Source organism: Heteronotia binoei, chromosome 20, assembly GCF_032191835.1.
Source record: "Heteronotia binoei isolate CCM8104 ecotype False Entrance Well chromosome 20, APGP_CSIRO_Hbin_v1, whole genome shotgun sequence".
In the NCBI taxonomy this organism is placed as follows: domain Eukaryota; kingdom Metazoa; phylum Chordata; class Lepidosauria; order Squamata; family Gekkonidae; genus Heteronotia; species Heteronotia binoei.
The window spans coordinates 821457-847176 of record NC_083242.1 but is presented as its reverse complement, the minus strand read 5'-3'; the positions used below and the strand labels follow the sequence as shown (position 1 = coordinate 847176).

Sequence of the window (25720 nt, the reverse complement as noted above, 5' to 3'; positions counted from 1 at the left end):
TAGGACTTGGTCTCCAGACCCCTCACCATCTTCGTCACCCTCCTCTGGACCCCTTCCAGCTTGTCTAGATCCTTCTTAAAATGTGGTGCCCAAATCATTATTATCTGTGCAGAGTGGCCCACTGGAATAACTGTGCGTGCTTTTTGCAGAGAATTGTGGTTTTTTACAAAAAGAAAATTGAACTCCTCTAATGCCCCAAGTTTTCTCTTCCATTGCCATCATAGGTTCAAGAAGACCTTCCTCGGTCCTGGGTCTGAAATGGAAGCAAACATTCTGAACCCCCCCCCACCCCCCATTAGGTTGTCTTATTTCCCGACCTTTTGCTTTCCTTCCCACATTAGAGAGCCAAGATCGGTCCTGGATCCAAGGCGGCGGAGGAGAAGACGCTGAACGCCATCTCCAAATTCGACAACAATGGGAATTGCGATCGCATGAAGCTGTCCGACTTCAATTTCCTGATGGTGCTGGGCAAAGGCAGCTTCGGGAAGGTGCGGGAGCTGGGAAAGGGGCATTGCTGTTGCTAGTTCTGAGTGGCAGGCTGTCTCTTAGCCAGGGAGGAGTGGTCCTGCCACTTCTTTGTGTCTGTCCCTGGGCCCTTTGATTGCCGGCAAGACTGGAGCAGGTGGGGGGTTGGAGAATTCTGTGCCCCGCTGCTGTGAAAGCCCTTCGCTGGGCAGGTGTGTGCACTTTTGTGTTGACTTCAGAAGCGAAGCCCGCCACAGTTACAGCCGTGCAGCCCACAGCCAAGAACGATTCAGCCCGCAGCAACTGTTATTCCCTCCAAAGGTCACATCCTTGCACTTAATTGCCAGAGTCCTGCAGAAAGACGCCCCCCCCCCTCCAGCTGGGTTGTTAAAGCGATCACGGGGGCAGCTGCAGACGTCTCCAGGCATCAGCGAAAGGACAGCTTGCCAGAGGCCGTGGCTGGGTGGAAGAGGGCAGGCTGAAAAGGCCAGGGAGCTCAGGCGGTGCGGGCTGGGAGAAGGCGGCTCCCGGGGTGGCGATGCTCCCCTCCTCGGACAGGTGGCTCCTTGGGGTGTCTCGAATGGGTCTTGGCTGCACTGAAACGTGCCGCTGTTGTTTGCAAGGGCTTCCCACTCGAGGGGTTGGGCAGGACTGTGACGGGGCTTCGCCCAGGGTGGTTTCAGATGCTCTCAGGTGCTGTGGTGAGCATGGGAAGGAAAGAGTTCAGAGAGCGGGTGCCCCAGATTGGGTCTGGGGTTGGTCTGGTTAATGAGGCAGAGTTCTGGAAGCCTTGAAGGATGAGGTGGTTTCCCAGAGAAGGCAGAAGGCAAATGCGAGGAGGAAGAAGGAGGGTGGGCTCTGACAAGCCACACTGGTTGGCCATTGTGCCAGTGGGGGGAGGGGCAGATTGAGGCTGCTTCAGCTGGGCTGTGCTTCGACTTCCTGACTGCAGGGTGGGTATCAGGGGCACCCCCTTAACACGCTATCCTCTGTTTGTCCTGCTGGCAGTTTGGTGTAGCGGAGAGCCAGTTTGGTGAAGCAGTTAAGTGCATGGACTTTTATCTGGGAGAACTGGGTTTGATTCCCCACTCCTCCACTTGCAGCTTCTGGAACGGCCTTGGGTCAGCCAGAGCTCTCTTATCTGGGAGAACCAGGTTTGATTCCCCACTCCTCCACTTGCTGCTGCTGGAACGGCCTTGGGTCAGCCATAGCTCTTGCAGAGGTTGTCCTTGAAAGTGCAGCTGCTGTGAGAATCCTCTCAGTCCCACGCACCTCACAGGGGAGGTAAAGGAGATTGTGGCCGCTCTGAGACTCGGAGTGGAGGGCGGGATATAAATCCAATATTGTCTTCTTCTTCTTCTTCTTCTCCCAGCAGCTGGGCTTTGCTTAGACTTCCTGACTGCAGGGTGGGCTTCAGGTGCAGCCCGGCAGCACGCTATCCTCTGTTTGCCCTGCTGGCATCTTCTCCTCCACTTTGCTGTGATCTTTCCCATACCTGGCTTTGGCATGATCTTTTTGGAAAGATCACAGTCAGAGCGCCTTTTGATGCCGTGTGGGTGGGAAGGCGCATGTTTGTGTACATGTCAGTGCCGTCTTCCTTGCCACAGCCTCAGATGCCACCATTTTCCCTGCCTAAAATGTCTGAGAGCTTTTTTGCGGGGAGGGGGCTTTTAAAAATAACTGGAAATTGCTGTATCACTATAGAGTGATAACTATCTATTGGCATATACTAGTTTCCAGCTTCATTTTTAAAAAGCAAGTGTCCAGTCCCTTTTTGTTGCAGAGTTATAAAGGGAAATGTGTAGGCTGCACACTTACGTATGGTTTGGAGAACCGCATCTCTTCCAGATCATGTAAACAGGTCTTGAGAATATGTTTTGCATTCAGCAGAGGTTTGGATGGATCACCAGGGTTTCTGTGCTTACCATTTTGGGTGAATCAACTTCCTTGTTGTTGTTTGATGTGCCAACGCCTCCTCTGGTTGAATGGAGCATTTCCCCCCACAAATGCCTCACTTGGGAGTCAAGCCATTACCAGTTTGGCATTGGGAGCTGCACCTGTTGGATTGGCAGTGCCTTCCCTCAGTCTCAGAACATCAAGAAGACCCAGGGGCAGGCGTCTGGGGGGTGGGTGGGAATGGGGTGACCTGGACCACCGGCTAGACTCTCCTGGGCCTAGAGATGCTGGAGAGGACAGAGCAAACTGGGTCTCTCTCTCTCTCTCTCTCTCTGTGGTGCCCCGAAGCCCTGCCCATGCCCAGGCCTGACTGCGGCAGCCATATTGGATGCAGACCTCTGGGAGGGTTCTGTTTGTGCTTCCCTCTGGAGGGCTTTTGTGGCAGTGGAGGAAGGGATTTTGCTGTTAGTAGAGGCAATGAAAGGCCCCTAAGAGCAGCCTTCTTGGGACTGGAAAAGAAGTGAAGGTGGTTGGTTCTTCTGACTCCTTTCAGCCTCCAAGCCCTGCCAAGGTTTTTGAGCTTCCCCAGCAGGGTTCAGTTGGACAAGGCTGAAGGGGGAGGCTGGGGGCTGAGTCCCAGAGATTCGCTGGGGAGGCTCTGGGGGTCTCTTTCGCCTAAGTGCCACCAAGCCCATGCCAGCCTCCTTGTCACATGCAGCAGTCCACCAAGGCTCCCCCTGGCAGGTGCCAACTTCTGTCAACCCAAGGAGACAGCCAGGAAATTGTGTTTGGCTTGGCACCTCCTCCCGCAGGGCTGTGATCCTCTGTCCTGCGACGCCAAGTCCTTCCAAGGGGAGACCTCCAGTTGCTGCAGGCCAGCTCCTATTCCGGTGCCTCAGGTTTTCTTTCCATGGCTCCAACTCCTCTGCCTTTTTGCACTGCGACCAGGTGGGATAGCTTGGGAAAGCCGGAAGGGGGGAGGGAGTGTCTCCTCACCCTGGAGTGTGTGTGTGTGTGCCCCAGCACTTCCCATCAATCTTTGGGGAGGGGTTATCCCTGGAGGGCCCCGCCTGAATGCCTACGTAGGGGTGGAGGACGGTAGACAATTATTTACCGTTGTTCTTGCCGGCTCTCTCGGGGCCGCTTCTCTCTTGAAACATAATCGATTTTAATTTTTGTGCCTTGTGCTCAGAGGAATGCGGCTGGTTCCTTCCTCAGCTGGGCCTCTGGACAGAGTCACTCAAGGGGGGGGGATGGCAGAAGCAATGACTTGGGGGTGGAGAACACACCCCAGCGTTCGAGGAATGGATCAGCAGCACCCGGAGGCTGCGGACTTCCAGTGCCTGCTCAGAACTCCTTTTTCCATCCTGGGTCGCTTCGTCTCTCTGCCTCCTTCTAGGCTGGCGCTTTCCTTGGCTGGATTAGGAAAGGAGATGAAAGTCTCACTGATCCCAAGACTAGCTTCTAGCCCCATTGGTGGACCTCTTGATGGCACTTGGTTTTTTTGGCCACTGTGTGACACTGAGTGTTGGAATGGGTGGGTCATTGGCCTGATCCAACATGGCTTCTCTTATGTTCTTAGCCAAACGTCTGCAAGTCCCCCATTGATTCTGTTGCATCACAAAGAAGAAGAAGGAGAAGAAGACTGTAGATTTATACTTCCCTTCTCTCTGAATCAGAGACTCAAGAGTGGCTTACAATCTCCTATATCTTCTCCCCCCACAACAGACACCCTGTGAGGTGGGGGGGACTGAGAGAGCTCTCCCAGAAGCTGCCTTTTCAAGGACAACTCCTGCGAGAGAGCTATGGCTAACCCAAGGCCATTCCAGCCGGTGCAAGTGGAGGAGTGGGGAATCAAACCTGGTTCTCCCAGATAAGAGTCCACACACTTAACAACTACACCAAACTGGCTCTTGATAAGTGTAAGCTAGATCTCCATCCTGGGTCCTTTCAGAAGAAATGTTTTGTGCAGGTGGACTATCTATAAATCCCCAGTTAACATAAGAACCTCAGAAGAGCCCTGCTGAATCAGACCAGGGAGGGTCTGTCTAGTCCAGCCTCCTGTCTCATTCATTGGCCAACCAGTTCCTCTGGAGGGCCAGTCACCATGGCTAGTAGCAACTGATAGACTTATCCTCCATGAATCTCTCTAAGCCTCCTTTAGAGAGCCAGTTTGGTGTAGTGGTTAAGTGTGCAGACTCTTATCTGGGAGAACCGGGTTTGATTCCCCACTCCTCCACTTGCACCTGCTGGAATGGCCTTGGGTCAGCCAGAGCTCTCTCAGAGTTGTCCTTGAAAGGGCAGCTTCTGTGAGAGCTCTCTCAGCCCCACCCACCTCACAGAGTATCTGTTGTGGGGGGAGAAGTTATAGGAAATTGTAAGTCGCTCTGAGTCTCTGATTCAGAGAGAAGGGCGGGGTATAAATCTGCAGTCGTCTTCTTCCTTTAAAGCTGTTTGTTCCCATCACAGTTTAGATTTCCCTGTATCTTTGGAACAAGTTTGTACCATCTACATGTGTGGTTATCTTTATGTGACTTGCTCTCATGGTTTCAAAGTCAGTGTCTTGCATTCTGTATTAAAATTTGCTTTCTCTCCCCACCTAGGACTTCGGAGAGGGTTTCTTCTTTCCTTTTGTATATGCTGTAATACTGGCTTTTGGTCTCTAGGTGCCACTAGAGTGCTATTTGAGTCAACGGTGTTGTCTTCCCACATCTGTAGTTCTCAGACTTCCATGTGCTGCAAGGAAGAAATTAAGTAGGGGCTCCTGGGAGGAAGCCCGGTGCATCCACCATTGGGGAAGGCTGCCTGTTGTGTCTCCTGCATGAGTTTCTGCTGTAGTTAGGGGGCACACATGGACTCATGCAGAGACAAGGAGGGCATTTTAGCTTGAAATGTGAACAAGTGGAAAAGTGAAGTCTGCTTCCAGTTTGCACTCTGAACATATGAAGCTGCCTTCTACCGAATCAGACCCCCCTGGGTCCATCCAAGTCAGTCTTGTCTACTCAGACTGGCAGCAGCTCTTTCTCCAGGGTCTCCAGCTGAGGTTTCTCACGCCTGCTTGCCTGGACCCTTTTGAGTTGGAGATGCCGGGGATTGAACCTGGGACCTCCTGCTTACCAAGCAGATGCTCTACCATTGAGCCACCGTTCCTCCCTCCAGAACTGTCTACTTAGACTGGCAGTGGCTCTCCAGGGTCTCCAGCTGAGGTTTTTCACGCCTGCTTGCCTGGACCCTTTTTAGTTGGAGATGCCGGGGATGGAACCTGGGACCTTCTGCTTACCAAGCAGATGCTCTACCACTGAGCCACCCTCCCTCCCCAAACGTTCAGTTGAGTAGTTGATTGGACTCGTGGTCACTAGGATGCAGGAAGCTGCCATTTGAATCCCGCCCCCTTTTAAGGATCAAAATACGGCTATTAAGCTGTGGCCTATGGCCCCTCCCCACTAGCAGAACAAGGGCGGGTGAAGAGTGACGGAAGACACCCCTGTCCATGGCCCAAATGTCTTGGCCTGGCCCTGGGGGGACTTTGAAGCCCCCCCCCCATCTCCCTGTACCCTGCTGTGTCCTCTGGGCCTCCCCTTCCCCAGCTCAGAAGAGCCTGGACTCCTCCTCTCTGGAGGCCGCTGCTGCTGCTGCCTCTCCCACTTCCAGCCCCTCTGCCCCATCCCTGCTGGCTGCTGCCCTCCTTCGGATCACATCCCTGGCGACTCCAGCCCATGAGTCAGAGATGGGGGATGGGCGGGGTTTTCCCCAAGCCCTGGTGCCTTAGGGGGGATTCCCAGGCCTACTGCATTGTGGGAGCCGGAGAGCAGAGGGGAGGCACCAGGGCCTGCTCCATGCTGGGTTCTCTCTCTGTTCTGTTCTATGACTCCGTGGCCTGAGGAAGGAGCCGGCAGAGCAGAGCAAAGGGGGGTTCTAGGGGCAGAAGCTGTGCTTGGCGTGCAGAAGTTCCCAGGTTCAGTCTCGCTGGCATCTGTAGTTAAAAAGGACCCGGCAACAGGTGATGGGAAAGACCTCTGTGCCTCCTGAGAGCCCTGCATGTCAGAATAGACAAGGCTGGTCTTGGTGGGTTGGCGGTCTGGCTGAGGCAAAGGCTGGGTTCTGGCTGGACATAGCAGAGGATGACTTACGGGAGAGCCAGTTTGATGTGGTGGTTTGGTGTGCAAACTCTTCTCTGGGAGAACCGGGTTCGATTCTCCACTCCTCCACTTTCAGCTGCTGGAATGGCCTTGGGTCAGCCAGAGCTCTCTTATCTGGGAGAACCAGGTTTGATTCCCCACTCCTCCACTTGCAGCTGCTGGAATGGCCTTGGGTCAGCCAGAGCTCTCTTATCTGGGAGAACCGGGTTTGATTCCCCACTCCTCACCTTGCAGCTGCTGGAATGGCCTTGGGTCTGCCATAGCTCTCTTATCTGGGAGAACCGGGTTTGATTCCCCACTCCTCCACTAGCAGCTGCTGGAATGGCCTTGGGTCAGCCGTAGCTCTCTTATCTGGGAGAACCGGGTTTGATTCTCAACTCTTTGACTTGCACCTGCTGGAATGGCCTTGGGTTGCTCTTGCACAGTTCTTGCAGGAGTTGTCCTTGAAAGGGCAGCTGCTGTGAGAGCCAGTTTGGTGTAGTGGTTAAGTGTGTGGACTCTTATCTGGGAAAACCGGGTTTGATTCCCCACTCCTCCACTTGCACCTGCTAGCATGGCCTTGGGTCAGCCATAGCTCTTGCAGGAGTTGTCCTTGAAAGGGCAGCTTGTGGAAGAGCCCTCTCAGCCCCACCCACCTCACAGGGTGTCTGTTGTGGGGGAAGAAGATATAGGAGATTGTAGGCTGCTCTGAGACTCTGTCCTTGAAAGGGCAGCTTCTGGTAGAGCCCTCTCAGCTCCACCCACCTCCCAGGGTGTCTGTTGTGGAGGAAGAAGATTAAGGAGCTTGTGAGCCGCTCTGAGACTCTGATTCAGAGAGATGGGCGGGGTATAAATCTGCAGTCTTCTTCTTCTTCTTACTCTTGGAGGTTTTTAAGCAGAGGCTGGAGGGCCAGTTGACAGCAGTGCTGATTCTGTGAATTAGGGGGATCCTGAGAAGGAGGGCAGGAGGGGCGGCCTCAGGGCCTAGTTCTCGTGGCCCCTTCTTGCACCCCCAGGGAAATGCTGGTGGCCACTTTGGGGTCAGGCAGCAGTTCTTCTCCAGGCCAGTTTGGCCCCAGGGATCCTGGAGGGTTTTTAAAATAATTATTTGCCATCTTCTGGCCCCTGGGGGTTGTGGGGGAGGGCTTGTGAGTTTCCTGCCTTGTGCAAGGGGCTGGACCAGATGACCCTGGAGGGCCCTTCCAGTTCTGTGACTCTTGTCCAGGCCAGGCTGAGCCAGAATTGGGGTGGGGGGCTACAGGGAAAGTGGGAGGCTGCCGGTCTGAGCAGGATCAACCCAAATGACCCCCTCCTATCCTGGGCTCCTTTTTCTCTGCAGCTTGAAAACTGGTTTCCACTTGGAAGGGTTCCAGTGCATCACCCAGGCCTTTCCAAGCTGGTGCCTTGTGCAAGAATCCATTTTCCGAGGGACGTGTCGATTTTAACTCGGCGAGCGGGTGGTGGGACGGCCGTGTTTATTTCGGAAGCGATCCCACCGCAGATTGCAGCCATGTATCTTAATAATTGGCAGGGTGCCGTTGGTGTTTTTTAGCAGCCTCCCTTGGCTTGGTTTGATTAATGACAGTGAATTGTGCTGGCAGGGAGCTTGGCGGCTTGAGTGTATTACAATAAATAAATCGGCGGGTCGCCACAACCGGTTTAAAATATTAGGAGAACAAGTTATTCTGCGTGAGAGAAAAGCACTTACTGGCTGGGGGTGTGGCTGAATGGCCGGGTTTTCTAGGGGGGGGGAGCTTCTCTGCTCCTGCTCCCCACCCCCCACCCCCGTGCAAGAACTCCCTGACTGGATCAGGGCATTTGGCATCCAGTGTCCGGCATCAGCGGGCCAAGGGCTTCTCAGAAGCTCCCAGGCAGGGCCTGAAAGGAGAAGTCTGTCCTTGTGTGTGGCCTCCAGCTTGGATCCACACCTTCATTTCCAGGCCTGCAAAGCTGCCTGGGGCAGAATGGGACGATGGGTCCATCTAGCTCCCTTTTGTCTCCCCCGACCGGCCTGTTCCCCAAAGGCACAGGTGGAAAGAGGGTCTTTCCTGGCTCCTGCTTAAGGGGAAACACCAGGACTGAGTCTGGGAATTTCTGCCCGCTGAGCAGCTACACAGCCAAGGATCTCAGTACCTGCCTGGTTCCTTCAGCATGCCAGCTGTACCCCCCTGCCCTCCCTCTTGCACCTTTCCCTGGTGCCTCCCCGGGATAGTAGCAGCTCATGCCTCTGCATGACAGAGTATTAGAGGGGTCCTTGGGAGGCGCAGGTTCAAATCTTCCCTCTGCCATGAAATTCACTGGTTGACTCTCCCACGGCCTCGCCTACCTTGCAGGGTGTCAGAACTTAAGAACTTCAAACGGATCCCATACTTGGTTACAAAGTTAGGATTTTATTGAAGAGAACTAAGCACTGGAAGAGGCAAGATAACAGTGATGGCGAGAGCCAGCACCAGCACAATTTTATACACGTAAAGCAAACATCTCACAAAGCCCCAATTCACACCGTTACAGGCACATCTGTCTTCTCACCATCGCTATCAGTAGAGAGGATGCCTCCCTACTTCGAAGGCCATGCTGCTCGGCTTCAAAGGGTCCCAGGGTGAGAATGTGCAGAGACATAACATAACTCATTCTACAACCCCAAATATTTTGGATACCAGTGGGGCAAGGTTAATTGCTATTCAAGCATTCTGGGTCAAGCAAGGGTTACAACATGGAGTCAGTTTGGTTCAGTAACAAAGCAGTTCTAAGTCATAGTAAAAATACATTGCAGCATTGGTCACATTATAGGAGACCAGCAGTAAAGATACAAGTTCTGACATACTGCCCCCCCTAAGCACCCCCTCCCGCGGGGCCTGCCTTGGGCTTGTGCGGGTACAGTAGGTGAAACTTTTTCAGCAGTTGCGGAGCGGCTACATTCTGAGATTCGACCCACTCATCACAGCTCGGGGGGAAGTGTTTCCACCTGATCAAATAATACAGTTTCCCCCGTTTGACTCTGGAGTCCAGGATCTCCTGGACCTCATGGTGACTCTGACCCCTCACTGTCGTCGGAGGGGGCGGTGGGGCCCTGGGATGGAAGGACGTAGCACCAGGGTCTTTCCGAAGCAAGCTGCAATGAAAAACAGGATGGATCTTACCTAGAGATTTGGGCAGTTTGAGTTCCACGGTCACTTTGTTTATTACCCTTTTTATTTTAAATGGGCCCAGGAACTTCAGTGCGAGTTTGCGACAGGCCTGGGGAAGGGGGAGGTTTTTTGTGGACAGAAAAACTGTATCCCCCACCTTCAAGTCCCACTCTTGGGAGTGCTTTTTGTCAAACTGCTTTTTGTAGGCCTTTTTCGCTTCCTCCAGGTTTTCCTGAATACCCTTCCAGCCTTCACGGAGGCCCTCCCACCATTGCTGACAGGAAGTGGGTTCGGCCGGGCTGGCGGGGAGGGCGAGAGTGGGAAACGGTTTGCCCTCGTAACCATTGATAATTTGAAAAGGGGAGGTTTTGGTTGAGCTATGGAGGCTGTTGTTGTAGCCATATTCTGCAAAAGGGAGGAGGTCCACCCAGTTGGACTGTTGGAAGTTAATGAAGCAGCGGAGGTACTGTTCCAGAAGGCCATTAACCCTCTCCGTCTGTCCGTCCGACTGGGGGTGGTAGGCAGAGCTTAGCCCCTGCTCGATGCCAGCCAGTTTGCAGAACTCCCGCCAGAAGTTGGCAACGAACTGCGTCCCGCGGTCGCTAATGACCTTGTCCGGGAATGAGTGTAGGCGTACAATGTGGGTGAAAAAGAGCTGGGCGAGTTTTTTGGCCGTGGGTAGTTTTTTGCATGGGATGAAATGGGCTTGCTTAGAAAATGTGTCGACTACGACCAGGATGACTGTTTTGCCTTGTGAGGGTGGGAGTTCGACAATGAAATCCATGGAGACTACCGACCAAGGTCTGGTGGCTGTAGGGAGTGGAACCAGGTGGCCTGGGGGTTTACCCCCCCTTCTTTTTGCCATGAGGCAGGTGGGGCATGAAAGAACAAATTCAGAGACATCTTTCTTAATTTTTGGCCACCAGAACTGGCGGGTGAGTAAGTTGAGGGTTTTGACATAGCCAAAGTGGCCGGCCAGGCGACTTGAGTGACAGCGCTCCAAGACCTCTTTTCTGAGGGGGTCGGGCACATAGATTTTTTCATTGTGTAGCCACAGCCCGTTTTCGGCTTTCACCAAGTTGGGTGGGCGGTCGGTTTCTTGGTTGTATTCTGAGAGGAATCTAGGCAGCAGCTCTGAATCCGGAGGGCTGGTCTGCCTGCCTGAGCGGGTAGTGACCCCCCCCGAGATGGCTGAGGGGGAAATTAATGAGTCCACAACCTCCTCCCGGAGACTGTCGTGTTGTGGCATGCGAGAGAGGGCGTCTGCTAAAAAGTTCTTTGAGCCCGGGATGTGTTTCAGCACAAAGTCAAATTTAGCAAAGAAACCTGCCCACCGGATTTGTTTTGCAGTCATTTTGCGGCGCCCGGTGAGGGCTTCAAGGTTTTTATGATCGGTCCAGATTTCAAAGGGCACTCTCGCTCCTTCGAGCCAGGAGCGCCAAGTTTTCAGGGCAAACATGACTGCAAACGCCTCCTTGTCCCAGACTGACCAATTTCTTTGTTCGTTGGAAAATTTTCTTGAGATATAGGCACATGGACGGAGCACCCCATTTTCCCCCCTCTGCATTAGTATGGCTCCCACTGCGGCGTCGGAGGCGTCGCATTGGACCACGAAGGGTTTCCGCTCGTCAGGATGAGCCAACACGGGTTCGGAGGTGAAGAGGCGTTTTAGTTCATTGAAAGCTTTTTGGCATTCAGGCGTCCACGTTAGGCGTGCACCCGGTTTTTTCGCCTCTTCACCCTTCCCTTTGGTTTTGAGAAGTTCTGTGAGGGGGAGCATGACGGTGGCAAACCCCTTAATGAAATCGCGGTAAAAGTTAGCGAACCCGATAAAACTTTGTAACTGTTTGCGGGTTTGAGGGGGCTCCCAGTCTAGTACCGCTTGGACCTTTGCGGGGTCCATGGCCAATCCCTCCCCCGACACCCGGAAACCCAAATAGTCCAACTCGGTCTTGTGGAACTCGCATTTTGACAATTTGGCGTACAGTTTGTGTTTGCAAAGGGTGCGTAACACTTTTCGGACCAGGGGCACATGAGACTTTAGATCTTGTGAATAGATAATGATGTCATCAAGGTACACCACCACCCCCTTAAACAGGAATTCCCGTAGCACTTCATTGATAAAGTTCATGAAAACACCAGGGGCTCCCTGCAGTCCGAAGGGCATGACTAGGTACTCAAAGTGTCCCAGAGGGGTGTTGAATGCCGTCTTCCACTCATCCCCCTCTTTGATGCGGACGCGGAAGTACGCGTCTCTGAGATCAAGCTTAGTAAATACTTTGCCCTTTGCTACGGTGTTCAACAAATCCTTTATCAACGGGATCGGGTAGGCGTTGGACATGGAAATCCCGTTTATAGCACGAAAATCTGTGCAAAGCCTAAGAGACCCGTCCTTTTTCTTTCGGAAGAGGACGGGGGCGGCATGGGGGGCAGTGGCCGGCCGTATGAAGCCGCGCTTAAGGTTCTTGTCCAAAAACTTCCGGAGTTCAGCTTTTTCCGCCCAACCCATGGAGTACAGTTTCGCCTTGGGAAGCTGTTGCCCTGGGATCAGCTCGATGGCACAGTCCGTAGGGCGGTGGGGCGGTAGCTCGTCCGCTTCCTTCTCGCTAAACGCTAATCTTAGATCTTGGTATTCCTTGGGGATCGAGGCGACTTCCTCGAGAGTGAGGCAAGCCCGCATGTTCTGGGGAGGAGCGTGCGGCCCCCATTCGGGGCGCCAGTGGTGATGCTCACACCTCCAATCCGGGAACCGGACGATCTATTCCTCCCACCTTATGTCTGGTTGGTTGCGGGCGAGCCAAGACGAGCCCATCACCACGTCAAAAGAGCAAGAGGGGGCAATTACAAAAGTTTCAATCCCCCAATGCTCCTCGGTTCCCACCGGGACTGCCTGAGTCTCTAACGCACATGGTTCCCCTCTCATGGGCCCCCCGTCCATCTGCTGGAACTGCATCGGCTGTGGTAGGGGGGAAGTGGCTAATCCCAACGCCTCAACTAGGCGGGGGGTGATCAGCTCCCTGTTACACCCGGAGTCGATCAGCGCTCGGGCGTGCATGAATCTCTTTAGGTTAGGGTTGAGGAGGGTAACGGCCATAAAAAGTAAACCCCCTGTTGCTCTCACCGTGAGGAGTGCCGGCTGTTGCTGGACCTGCTTTGCGGCACCCATTAAAGCAGGTCGCTGTCGTTTCCCGCCGACTCGGTGTCGTCCGATTCCTCGGTCGATTCTTCCACGGTAGCCAATTCGGTGGTAAGATCCTCGTCAGTCGCCAGGGAAGTGGCGACAGAGCCCCGGCTGGGCTCCTTCGAGCGGCCGCTCTTTTCCTTCTTCGGTCCCGGGGTAGTTGTCTTCGCCGTGGGTGGGGCGGCACCCACTTTCACTGGGCAGTTGGCAGCGAGATGATTTGGGTCTCCGCATTTGAAGCACTTGCGAGCCGGAGACGGGGTGGAGGTCGCCGGTGTCTTCCTCCCTTCGGATTTAGTCGGTGTGAGTTTCGCCGCCTTCTTTGCCAGCTGCTGCCGTCGCATTCCCACATGTTGGAGGTTGGTCTCCACCTCTCCGGCCAGCTGGATCCATCCGACCAACGTGTCGGGTCTCCCCTGACTGTAACAGCGGTCGAGGATTGTCGGGTTCAGACCATTGATGAACGCGGTATATTTCATGACCTCGTTCCATCCCCTTGCCGCCGCGCAGTACCCCAGGAACTCGGTGGCATACTCGCGGGTGGAGCGGTTGCCTTGCTCTATGCGCTGAAGGGCGGCGACAGCCTTCTCCTCCCGTAGGGGATCGCCATACTGGCAGAGCATCGCGTGCAGGAACCCCGCCACCGTAGCTAGTTCGGGTTTTCTTCCCATAAAAAGCCCGACGTACCACTTGCGGGCCGCGCCTCTCAGTCGGGACGCGATGTGGTACACTCGGCTGGCTTCGGTCGGGTAATCCGCACCCCAGTGGGTGAAGAACGTGTCGCACTGAATGGTGAAGTACTCCACGTCCTCCGGATTCCCATCGAAAGTAATCTTCAATTCTCTTCCTCGACCCTCGGCCCCTCCCGGGGCTCGCGGCGCCCCCGGCGGCGGCGCGGGGCCCGGTAGAGCCGGCAGGATCGGGGCGGGTGGCGCCGGGGCCCCTGGAGCGGGCAGGGCCGGCAGCGCCGGGGCAGCCGGGGCCAGCGGGGCTGGTGGTGCCGGGGCAGGTGGAGCCGGCGGCGCCGGGGCGGCCGGAGCTTGCGGCACTGGGGCGGCCGGAGCCTGCGGCGCTGGGGCCGGCGGAGCCGGCGGGGCTACGGGCGGTTGCCCCAGCGGTAGCCCTCCTATCGGGACTCCCAGGACCGCAGTTTGCAAGGTGCGGAGCTGGCCGTAGATCGCGCCCAGGTTCTGCTGCAACTCCTCGGCCATCGTCACGCGGGATCGATGCACGTCGTCGTGTATCTCCCGGACCCAGTCGAATAAGTCGTTGCGAAGGGTCCGGATCTGGTCGTCTCCCCCTCGGGGCGCCGGACCCTCCTCTTGGTCGCCGTCGCCGTCTCCGGCTCCCCCTTTGCCCAGCATGCTTCGGTACCGCTGCTCCGCGGCGTCGATTGCTGCCGTGGACTTCCGCGGGCTCCAGGTTCGCGGGGCTGGGAACGCGGCGTCGACCGAGAAAGGCGCTGGGACCTTAATCTTGCGCCGGACTCCCGTCACATTAGGGTCGAGCGGCGGGTCCTCTGTTGGGGTGGTGGGCTCTCCGTCGTCTGGTACTTTTGCCGCCATCGGGCCAAGCCTCCAGTACAGATAAGCCACTAACAATGGGATCACTGTTATAATGTCAGAACTTAAGAACTTCAAACGGATCCCATACTTGGTTACAAAGTTAGGATTTTATTGAAGAGAACTAAGCACTGGAAGAGGCAAGATAACAGTGATGGCGAGAGCCAGCACCAGCACAATTTTATACACGTAAAACAAACATCTCACAAAGCCCCAATTCACACCGTTACAGGCACATCTGTCTTCTCACCATCGCTATCAGTAGAGAGGATGCCTCCCTACTTCGAAGGCCATGCTGCTCGGCTTCAAAGGGTCCCAGGGTGAGAATGTGCAGAGACATAACATAACTCATTCTACAACCCCAAATATTTTGGATACCAGTGGGGCAAGGTTAATTGCTATTCAAGCATTCTGGGTCAAGCAAGGGTTACAACATGGAGTCAGTTTGGTTCAGTAACAAAGCAGTTCTAAGTCATAGTAAAAATACATTGCAGCATTGGTCACATTATAGGAGACCAGCAGTAAAGATACAAGTTCTGACACAGGGTTGTTGTGGGGCAGAACAGAAAAGGGGAGGAGGGTGAAGCTGTCTGGCCTGAGCTCCTGGAGGGAAGGCAGAATGGAAATGACTCAGAGGGGGGGGAGCAGAATTCAAGTCCAGGAGCACCTGAGAAACCAGCCATGTGTGCACCTATTTAAGGATAAGTAGCAGTGATATAAATTTTATAAAGGAGGCAGACAAACACAAAAGTTTTTTTTAACAAACTTACAATAAAACATGCTTAAAACATTAGCACTCATTGGTCTTAAAGTTGCTTTCTTTGTGTTTCTCCCATGGGATCCAGGGAACTAGGCAAAGGAAGCTCTGGCTCTTTCCTTCCTTCCCCAGGGAACCAGGAAGGGAGGAGCCTCAGCCAATGGTTGTGCAATTGAGAGAGCCTAGGAAAGCATCTCTGCCTCCCCCCTTCCTCCCTAAGGGAGGAGCCTCAGCCAATAGAGAAAAGAGAGGGTTTGCTCCGTAGCTCCTGTGCGATTGAGCAAGCCTTGCAAAGCAAGCTGTGATGCAGAAGGAAGCAAGAGAGAAGGAGAAGGAAGCAGATGACAGCCAGCTGCTCAGGGGCCTGATTCGGTCCCCAAGCCACATGTTTTACACCCCTGGTTTAGGGCAGTGGGTGAGCCTGTGTGCTGGCAGGCCAGGCCTCACTTATTTCATTTCATTTTATGCAATTTTATTCCCTTAGAACAGGCTCAGGGCAGGTTACATCACAGACTCAGCATGGGGAGCTAAAAATTGTTCTCGGTCTCTCACCTCTTGCTGCCTTTTGCTCCAGGTGATGCTGTCCGAAAGGAAAGGCACCGACGAGCTCTACGCCGTGAAGATCCTGAAGAAGGACGTGGTCATCCAGGACGACGACGTGGAGTGCACCATGGTGGAGAAGCGGGTGCTGGCCCTGGCCGGGAAGCCTCCCTTCCTGACGCAGCTGCACTCCTGCTTCCAGACCATGGTAGGCTCAGACCCCTCCCAATCTCCCCCCACCCACCCCCGGCCATGCCCACAGCTGCGGCTTCTGCCCGGGAAATGGCATCGTCTGGCTTCCCCAGCAAGGGGACTCAGCGGGAGCTGTGGCACTGAGGCTGGGTTGCCAAGCTCCAGGTGGGCCATGGAGATCTCCCCAGTTTACAGCTGATTCCCAGACCACAGAGATCTGTTCCCGTGGAGAAGGGGGGGCTCTTTGGCATTATGCCCTTTGGGGAACCCTCCCCTTCCCAAACCCTCCCTCCCAGACTCCACTCCCACAGCTGCAGGAATTCTGCAGCTTGCTGTTGGCAACCCAACCAAGGTGGGGAGATCACAGTTTCTCAGGGACTTTTCCCAGGAGGGCCCAGGTCCTGGAGGATGCTCTGAAGGGGGGTGGCCCCCTTGCTGCAGGGCTTGGGGGGAGGTCAGATGACTGAGGCAGTGGGGGGGGGGGAGAACGCCTTCCAGTTCCTCTGGAGACCAACAACAGGCAGAGAGGCCGAGGCCTTCCCCTGAGAAGAACATCTCAGAAGAGCCCTGCTGGGTCAGGCCAATGAGTGTCCATCCAGTTCAGCATCCTTTGAAATCTATTTATCCCTGTGGCCGTCCATCTGACAGCGAAGCCCACATTTGAATCACTGTATAATTAGTATTTTCTCTAGTCCGTCCTTAACCCATCAGCTTCACTGGCTGCCTTCGAGTTCCAGTCTTTTGGGAAGGGGAGAAGAATTTCTCTTTGCCAGTTCTCTCTACCCCATGCATAATGCTCCTTAGTTGTCTCTTTTCTAAGAGAACCAGTTTGGTGTAGTGGTTTTAAGAGTGCAGACTCTTATCTGGGAGAACCGGGTTGGATTCCCCACTCCTCCACTTGCAGCTGCTGGAATGGCCTCGGGTCAGCCTTAGCTCTCGCAAGAGTTGTCCTTGAAAGGGCAGCTTCTGGGAGAGCTCTCTCAGCCCCACTTACCATCCTTCTAGTCAGCTGTGAATGCACCAGTACTGGTTAAGTGTTTGGTGTAGTGGTTAAGTGTGCAGACTCTTACATGGGAGAACCGGGTTTGATTCCCCACTCCTCCACTTGCACCTGCTGAAATGGCCTTGGGTCAGCCATAGTTCTCTCAGGAGTTGTCCTTGAAAGGGCAGCTTCTGGGAGAGCTCTCTCAGCCCCACTTACCGTCCTTCTAGTCAGCTGTGAATGCACCAGTACTGGTTAAGTGTTTGGTGTAGTGCTTAAGTGTGCAGAGTCTTATCTGGGAGAACCGGGTTTGATTTCCCCACTCCTCCACTTGCAGCTGCTGGAATGGCCTGGGGTCAGCCAGAGCTCTCTCACAGCAGTTGTCCTTGAAAGGGCAGCTGCTGGGAGAGCTCTCTCAGCCCCACCCACCTCACAGAGTGTCTGTTGTGGAGGAGGAAGATCAAGGAGATTGTGAGCTGCTCTGAGACTCTGATTCAGAGAATAGGGTGGGGTATAAATCTGCAGTCTTCTTTTAACTCAGGGGTGGCCAAACTGTTGCTCAGGAGCCACATGTGGCTCTTTCACACATATTGTGTGGCTCTCGAAACCTCTACCACCCAGTCGGCTGGCTTGGAGAAGGTGCTTGTCTCTTTAAATCACTTATCCAAAATCTCTTATTCAAGCCAGCCAGCAGCTTGGAGAATGCATTTAAAGTTCAAGTTGCTTTCTTTCCCCCTCCCCTCCCCTTTCCCTATTTTCCTCCCTCCCTCCCTCATTTGCGGCTCTCAGCCATCTGACATTCATGTCTTGTGGCTCTCAAACATCTGATGTTTGTTCTATGTGGTTCCTAAGTTAAGCAAATTTGGCCACCCCTGTTCTAAACTCAGAAGTCCGGTGCTCTTCCTCTCCTCAGGAGATGGCCCCCCGCTTAGCCAGGCAAGGAGACCACCCATTTTTCAGAGACGCTGCCCCTCCCCGCTTCGCCACCTGAGAACCGTCGAGGGGGGCGGTCTGTTTGGTGCTCATGCTCCGGAGTCGTGCCAAGCCCAGCCCCGGGCCAGGGATTTCTGTTTTGGAATAACGAGGAGTCCTGGGCAAGGACTTGTGCGAGCTCGTCTGTCGGGGCTGGCTGGCGATAAGAAGGAGGCCTTTTCAGGCGGGCGGAAATCAGCAAGGCCCTTTGAGGCGCTCGACAATGGAGGATTACACCGAAATGTCAGCCCAGCAATTTGATTTAGCAAAACACATTTGCTGCGTTTCAAGAGTTAGGGGGTTGGGGGGGGAGCTCTCCTTCCGTCTTTTTGTGGCAGGCAAATGCAATTTGGCGGAGTGCGCTGCACGGCCCCTCCCTGACATCTGAAGTGTGTCGGGCCCGGATTAATTCCTGGAGCCCTGCCGGTAGCTTAGCAGTAATCACATTGGTAACGTAATCAGAAATGTGTAGCAGAGGGTGGCGTTATCAGGTACAAAGGGGGCCCTTGCTGCAGCCCAGGCGGCTCTTCCCATTTCCCCGCCTGGAGGGAAATCACCCCTCTTCATCTCTGCTGCGGAAGAGGGAATTAACTTTCAGGCCAGACCACTTGGCCTTCTGTCCCTGGGGGAGTTCCTCAGCTGACCCCCTGAGCTGAGCTGAAAGGACATCTTTCTGGAGCTGCTCAGGTGTGGGGCGAGGGAGCTGGCCCCAGACAGTCTCCCAGACAAACCTCTCAGTCCCCTTGCTCCCCAGGGCTCAGTTGCTCCCAGCCCTTCCACCTGCAGCCCTCCTTCAACCACAGAAGCTGGGGAGCTGAAAGCCAAATTGGTGGAGTGGGGAGGAGTGAGGACTCTAATCTGGGAGAACCAGGTTTGATTCCTCACTTCTCGTCCTCCACATGCAGCCAGTTGGGTGACCTTGGGTCAGCCACAGTTCTATCAAGAGCAGTTCTCTCTCAGCCCCACCTTAGTACTTCTCCATTCCTCCTCCTCCACATGCAGCTGCTGGGTGACCTGGGGCTAGCCATAGTTCTCTCAAGAATCATTTCTGTCAGAGCTCTCCCAGCCCCACCTGCCTCTCAGGGTGTCTGTTGCGTGAGGAGAGGAAGGCAAAGGAGATTGTCAGAAGAAGAAGACATTGGACTTATATTCTGCCCTCAACTCATAGAATCATAAAATCATAGAGTTGGAGGGGACCTCTAGGGCCATCTAGTCCAACCCCCTGCACAATGCAAGAAACTCACAAACACCTCCCCCTAAATTCGCAGGATCTTCATTGCTGTCAGATGGCCATCTAGCCTCTGTTTAAAAACCTCCAAGGAAGGAGAGCCCACCACCTCCCAAGGAGGAAGCCTCTTCCACTGAGGAACCACTCTAAACTCACAAACACCTCCCCCTAAATTCGCAGGATCTTCATTGCTGTCAGATGGCCATCTAGCCTCTGTTGAAAAACCTCCAAGGAAGGAGAGCCCACCACCTCCCAAGGAGGAAGCCTGTTCCACTGAGGAATCGCTCTAACGGTCAGGAAGTTTTTCCTAATGTTGAGCCGGAAACTCTTTTGATTTAATTTCAACCCATTGGTTCTGGTCCTACCTTCTGGGGCCACAGAAAACAATTCCACACCACTCAAGAGCGACTCACAATCTCCTTTCCCTTCCTCCCCCACAACAGACACCCTGTGAGGTGGGTCGGGCTGAGAGGGCTCTCACAGCAGCTGCCCTTTCAAGGACAAGCTCTGTGATAACTATGGCTGACCCAAGGCCATTCTAGCAATTGCAAGTGGAGAAGTGGGGAATCAAACCCGGTTCTCCCAGATAAGAGCCCACACACTTAACCACTACACCAAACTGGCTCTCACAGAAGCTGCCCTTTCAAGGACAATGTGAGGGCTATGGCTGACCCAAGACCATTCCAGCAGCTGCAAGTGGAGGAGTGGGGAATCAAACCCGGCTCTCCCAGATAAGAGAGCTATGGCTGACCCAAGGCCATTCCAGCAGCTGCAAGTGGAGGAGTGGGGAATCAAACCCGGTTCTCCCAGATAAGAGAGCTCTGGCTGACCCAAGGCCATTTCTGCAGCTGCAAGTGGAGGAGTGGGGAATCAAACCCGGTTCTCCCAGATAAGAGAGCTCTGGCTGACCCAAGGCCATCCCAGCAGGTGCAAGTGGAGGAGTGGGGAATCAAACCCGGTTCTCCCAGATAAGAGAGCTATGGCTGACCCAAGGCCATTCCAGCAGCTGCAAGTGGAGGAGTGGGGAATCAAACCCGGTTCTCCCAGATAAGAGAGCTCTGGCTGACCCAAGGCCATCCCAGCAGGTGCAAGTGGAGGAGGAGGGAATCAAACCCGGTTCTCCCAGATAAGAGAGCTGTGGCTGACCCAAGGCCATTCCAGCCGGTGCAAGTGGAGGAGTGGGGAATCAAACCCGGTTCTCCCAGATAAGAGAGCTGTGGCTGACCCAAGGCCATTCCGGCAGCTGCAAGTGGAGGAGTGGGGAATCAAACCTGGCTCTCCCAGATACGAGTCTGCACACTTAACCACGACACCAAACTGGCTCCCAGCTGCTCTGAGGCTCCAAGTAAAGGTGGGGTGTAAATCCAACATTCCCTTCTTTGGCAGCAGAAACTGGGGAGCTGAGCCTGCTCATTCTAATGGCAAGCCCTCTCCTCTACCCTGAGCTGGGGCAGACTGGGCCCTTTGCTATTGGTGGGCTGGGGGCAACAGCGAAGCAAACTGAGCCCCAGCCGCCCTGGCAGCACAACTCGGACCTCGCACTGCCCGTTGGGGCTCAACTCGCCAGTTGCTTCTGTGATGGGCACCCTCCTTGTCGCTAGGATTTCAGCTGCCCGAGCAGCCTGCGTCTTCTGCAGTGCAGGGGCAACGTCGGCGAGAACGCCAGCGCCACGTGCCGCTCTGTCTCCCTGGTTGGCACAGGCAGCCGCTGTGGAGGAGTTGAATTAAGACTCTCTTGGAGCCGCTTTCCAAGGCAAGTGGGGGGAGAGGCCCTGGGCAAGGACGAAGGAGCCGCAGAGCTGCCCTGGGGGGCCAGTTCCAACCCCACCCTCCCCGTGGCAGCAAGGGTTGTAGAAGGTGCCTTGGCCCATAGCGACCCTGTGAAGAACTCCTCCACTTCCAGCCCCTTCTGCTTCAGAGCACTGCGTCTGGAGTAACTCTGCCTAGAACTGTGTTGCTCGTGTCCTCTCGAGAAGAAGATGATATTGGATTTATACCCCACCTTCCACTCCGAATCTCAGAGCCTCAGAGCAGCTCACAATCTCTTTTATCTTCTCCCCCCACAACAGACACCTTGTGAGGTGGGTGGGGCTGAGAGGGCTCTCACAGCAGCTGCCCTTTCAAGGACAGGGTCTCAGAGCAGCTCACAATCTCCTTTATCTTCTCCCCCCACAACACACACCCTGTGAGGTGGGTGGGGCTGAGAGGGCTCTCACAGCAGCTGCCCTTTCAAGGACAGGGTCTCAGAGCAGCTCACAATCTCCTTTATCTTTTCCCCCCACAACAGACACCTTGTGAGGTGGGTGGGGCTGAGCGAGCTCTGACAGCAGCTGCCCTTTCAAGGACAACTCCATAACTAAATGGAGATACTTTTAACATCTATGGGGGTGTACTATCTACCCCACAATATCATCGCAAATTAATTCAAAACAGACAGAATGCCATCTGAACTGTATTTAAACTGTTTTAATAATTTAATGTTTTATTGTTATAATGTGAATCTGTCATCAAATTGTGACTGTTGTTAGCCGCCCTGATCCCGTTTGGGGAGGGCGGGATGCAAGTGCAATCTATAAAATAAATAATAAAATAATAAATACGCAAGCCATGGCTGGCCCAAGGCCATTCCAGCAGCTGCAAGTGGAGGAGTGGGGAATCAAACCCGGTTCCCCCAGATAAGAGAGCTCTGGCTGACCCAAGGCCATTCCAGCAGGTGCAAGTGGAGGAGTGGGGAATAACACCCGGTTCTCCAAGATAAGAGAGCTGTGGCTGACCCAAGGCCATTGCAGCAGGTGCAAGTGGAGGAGTGGGGAATCAAACCCGGTTCACCCAGATAAGAGAGCTCTGGCTGACCCAAGGCCATTCCAGAAGGTGCAAGTGGAGGAGGGGGGAATCAAACCCGGTTCTCCCAGATAAGAGAGCTCTGGCTGACCCAAGGCCATTCCAGAAGGTGCAAGTGGAGGAGGGGGGAATCAAACCCGGTTCCCCCAGATAAGAGAGCTCTGGCTGACCCAAGGCCATTCCAGCAGGTGCAAGTGGAGGAGTGGGGAATCAAACCCGGTTCCCCCAGATAAGAGAGCTATGGCTGACCCAAGGCCATTCCAGCAGCTGCAAGTGGAGGAGTGGGGAATCAAACCCGGTTCCCCCAGATAAGAGTCTGCACACTTAACCATTACACCAAACAGACACCCTGTGAGTTGGGTGGGACTGAGAGAGCTCTCACAGCTGCTGCTCTTTCAAAGACAACTCCTGTGATAGCTATGACTGACCCAAGGCCATCCCAGCAGCTGCAAGTGGAGGAGTGGGGAATCAAACCCGGTTCTCCCAGATAAGAGTCCGCACACTTCACCACGACACCAAGCCAGCTCTGAATTTCCAGTCTGAATGAGACGCTCATTCCCGCTCTCTCTGTCCTCTTTAGGATCGCTTGTATTTTGTGATGGAGTACGTGAACGGAGGCGATCTCATGTACCAGATCCAACAGGTCGGCAGATTCAAGGAGCCCCACGCCGTGTGAGTGGAGCCCTCCTCCCGTTTCATGTGTTGGCTGTTTGCACAGGCTGGGGGTCGGGGCTGGGGGCCGCTGTGACCCAAAGGGTGTGGTGGAGGGAGAGGGAACCCGCTGGCCTTTCTTCCTTGAGGGCTGGCGGGAGCTTCTCGTGTGGATTGATCAGCCTCCCCGTGTCTCCATCTTTCATTGCAGGTTCTATGCCGCGGAGATTGCCATCGGACTCTTCTTCCTCCATTGCAAAGGCATCATTTACCGGTAGGGGGGCTCATTCTCGCCTCTCCGCTCCCAGCCGGACCACCGCTCTGGCTGAAGGGAGCTGGCATTCAGAGAACTGGACGGCTTTCTCTCTCTGTGCGGGAGGCGGCCATGAGCCAGCGTCTCCCTGTGTGCCAGGCAGGCGGGTTGTGGAGGGTCACACAGGCAGAGCGAGGCTTCCCTTTTCTCACAGTCTTAAATCTTCCTTGGTTTGGCAGCCTGCATGGTGGGGGGAGGTGGAATGGGGGGGCTGCTTGGCTGTGAGGCGCTGCTGACTCATCCCCAGGGGAAAGCGGAGCTTTTGGAGGGATCCTTCTGAGTCAGCCTGCCCCTTGCTCATGGGTGGCTCAGCATTGCACGGCATGAAGCGAGCAGGAGGGAGGGGACTTCTGGGCCCAGCGACTTCTGCCTTGACGGGCTCATGCGCTAAGGTGGCCACGGGGCTGGAGGGGGAAGCATCCAGCGCCCTTTGCCCCCTCTCCCAAAGGCTCACTTCACTTGGGCAAAAGGCGGAGAGAGTTCTGGCTCAGGAGTGGCAGGAAGGCCTCCTTTGCCCCGTAGGCTCCCCAGAGAGAGCTTTGGCACCTGTTGAGCGTCTTCTGGCACAGGCTTTAACAGGAAAAGTGATCCGGGGAGGAGAGTTATCATAGAAACACAGAGCTGGAAGGGACCCAAAGGGTCATCTAGTCCAACCCCCCTGCACAATGCAGGGAATTCAGAACTGCCTCCCCCCCCCGCTCCCTCCATGACCCCAGAGGAAAACAACCCCCCCCCCAAGGATCCCTGGGCCAGTCTGGTCCAGAGGATAGTTCCTTCCTGACCCTCTCCTTCACCTCTCTTCCCTATTGGGGGGGGGAGTTTCAGTCATGGGTGGGGGAGAAAGATGAAATCTCAGTACAATTTCTGTGCCCACCCCCTCCAGGTCACTTCAGTGACTGCATGCAGAAGTATGCTCACGGATCAGGCCCCAAACCTCGGGTGTCTCTTGGCCTTTCAAAATCCCCACGCAGTTTGGGCCCCTCGCCAGAGAGGTGAACCTGCCCCTTATGATCCATGCTGGGTTACTTCAGGGCATTCCGACTGGGGCTGCCTTTGAAAGGAAGGTCTTTGCCATGTTCCCCCTGGTCCCGATTTGGGGGAAGGGGACTTTCTGCCAGGGTCACAATTCTCCAGAGCTCAGATTGCTTCCAGGTTAATTCAGGGTGGTGCTGATGCCGATGGAGGGCCTGGGGTGGGTGGAGATGGCGTACCTGCCAGAGGTTTCATCAGGGTCTCCCAGAGGGAAGCCATTTTGGGGACGGGGCCCTCTGAAGAGATGGAAGATGGATTTCTAACAAAGGTCCGAATGGGACTCTGTTGACGGTTGAACCGCCTGGGTGTTGAGAAGACCAGAGCAACCAGCCTGAGGCTCCTGATCACTGCCCCCCCCCCCCGAGCCAGTGTTGCAGGTGGGGTTGCCATCCTCCAGGTGGAAGCTGGAGTTCTCCAGACCACCCAGATCCATTATCCTGGAACAACTGGCTGCTTTGGAGGGGGGGCCTCTCTGGCAGCAAGGGCCACTGAGGTCCCTCCCTGGGTACCACTCCCAACCCCACCCCCCAACCCTGGCATTTCCCACACCTGGGTTGGCAGCTGTAAATGTGGGGCTGGGTTCTGTGGGGGACATCAGGGCATCTCATATGCAGTTGCATATAATGGCAGCAACAGAGATGGACGCCCAGAAAAGACCCTCCAAAGCTCCCTTTTTGGCTGAGAGAGATCCCAGGGACCCAGACTCTCAACCTGCATCTGTCTGCATCCACGGTGCTTCCTTCACACACTCACACACACACAAACCCCACAATCCTCATTGCTCCGGTCCTTTTCCTCTTGCATTTCATGGCCTCTGTCTGTTGGAACCCTGCAGGGACCTGAAACTTGACAATGTGATGCTGGACTCTGAGGGACACATCAAGATTGCGGATTTCGGCATGTGCAAAGAGAACATCTGGGATGGGGTCACCACCAAGACCTTCTGTGGCACTCCAGACTACATTGCTCCTGAGGTGAGACACCGTTGGGAAGGGACAACCCAAGGCACTCTTGCTTCCCGCCTCACAGTATGAGCTCCCAAATGAGAACATCTGAAGAGCCCTGCTGGAGCAGACTAGCAAAGTCCATCCAGTCCAGCCTCCCGTCTCACACAGGGGCCAGCCAGTTCCTCTGGAGGGCCAACAGCAGGGCAGAGAGGCCGAGGCCTTCCCCTGAGAAGAACCTCAGAAGAGCCCTGCTGGGTCAGACAAGGGAGGGTCCATCTGGTCCAGCCTCCTGTCTCACACAGTGGCCAGTCAGTTCCTATGGAGGGCCAACAACAGGGCAGAGAGGCCGAGGCCTTCCCCTGAGAAGAGCATCAGAAGAGCCCTGCTGGGTCAGACCAGGGAAGGTGCATCTAGTCCAGCCTCCTGTCTCACACAGTGGCCAGCCAGTTCCTCTGGAGGGCCAACAACAGGGCAGAGAGGCCGAGGCCTTCCCCTGAGAAGAACATCAGAGGAGCCCTGCTGGGTCAGACCAGTGAGGGTCCATCTAGTCCAGCCTCTTGTCTCACACAGGGGCCAGCCAGTTTCTCTGGAGGGACAATAACAGGGCAGAGAGGCCGAGGCCTTCCCCTTGTAAGAACATCAGAAGAGCCTTGCTGGATCAGACCAGTGAGGGTCCATCCAGTCCAGCCTCCTGTCTCACACAGTGGCCACCCAGTTCCTCTGGAGGGCCAACAACAGGGCAGAGAGGCTGAGGCCTTCCCCTGAGAAGAGCATCAGAAGAGCCTTGCTGGATCAGACCAGGGAGGGTCCATCCAGTCCAGCCTCCTGTCTCATACAGTGGCCGGCCAGTTCCTCTGGAGGGCCAGCAACGGGGCAGACAGGTTGAGGCCTTCCCCTGAGAGGAACATCAGAAGA

General features: G+C 54.9%; 1 protein-coding gene across 2 annotated transcripts in view; it reads left to right on the top strand.

The window, feature by feature from the left end:
• Window positions 1-25720, top strand: part of PRKCB (protein kinase C beta) — a 175349-nt gene that overhangs the window by 118147 nt on the left and 31482 nt on the right. For both annotated transcript variants that reach the window (XM_060260799.1, XM_060260798.1), the window contains exons 9-13: window positions 342-488; window positions 15682-15855; window positions 22443-22534; window positions 22725-22787; window positions 24694-24832. In XM_060260799.1, coding sequence (XP_060116782.1) covers window positions 342-488; window positions 15682-15855; window positions 22443-22534; window positions 22725-22787; window positions 24694-24832 — 615 coding nt within the window. The remainder of the gene's footprint in view (window positions 1-341; window positions 489-15681; window positions 15856-22442; window positions 22535-22724; window positions 22788-24693; window positions 24833-25720) is intronic.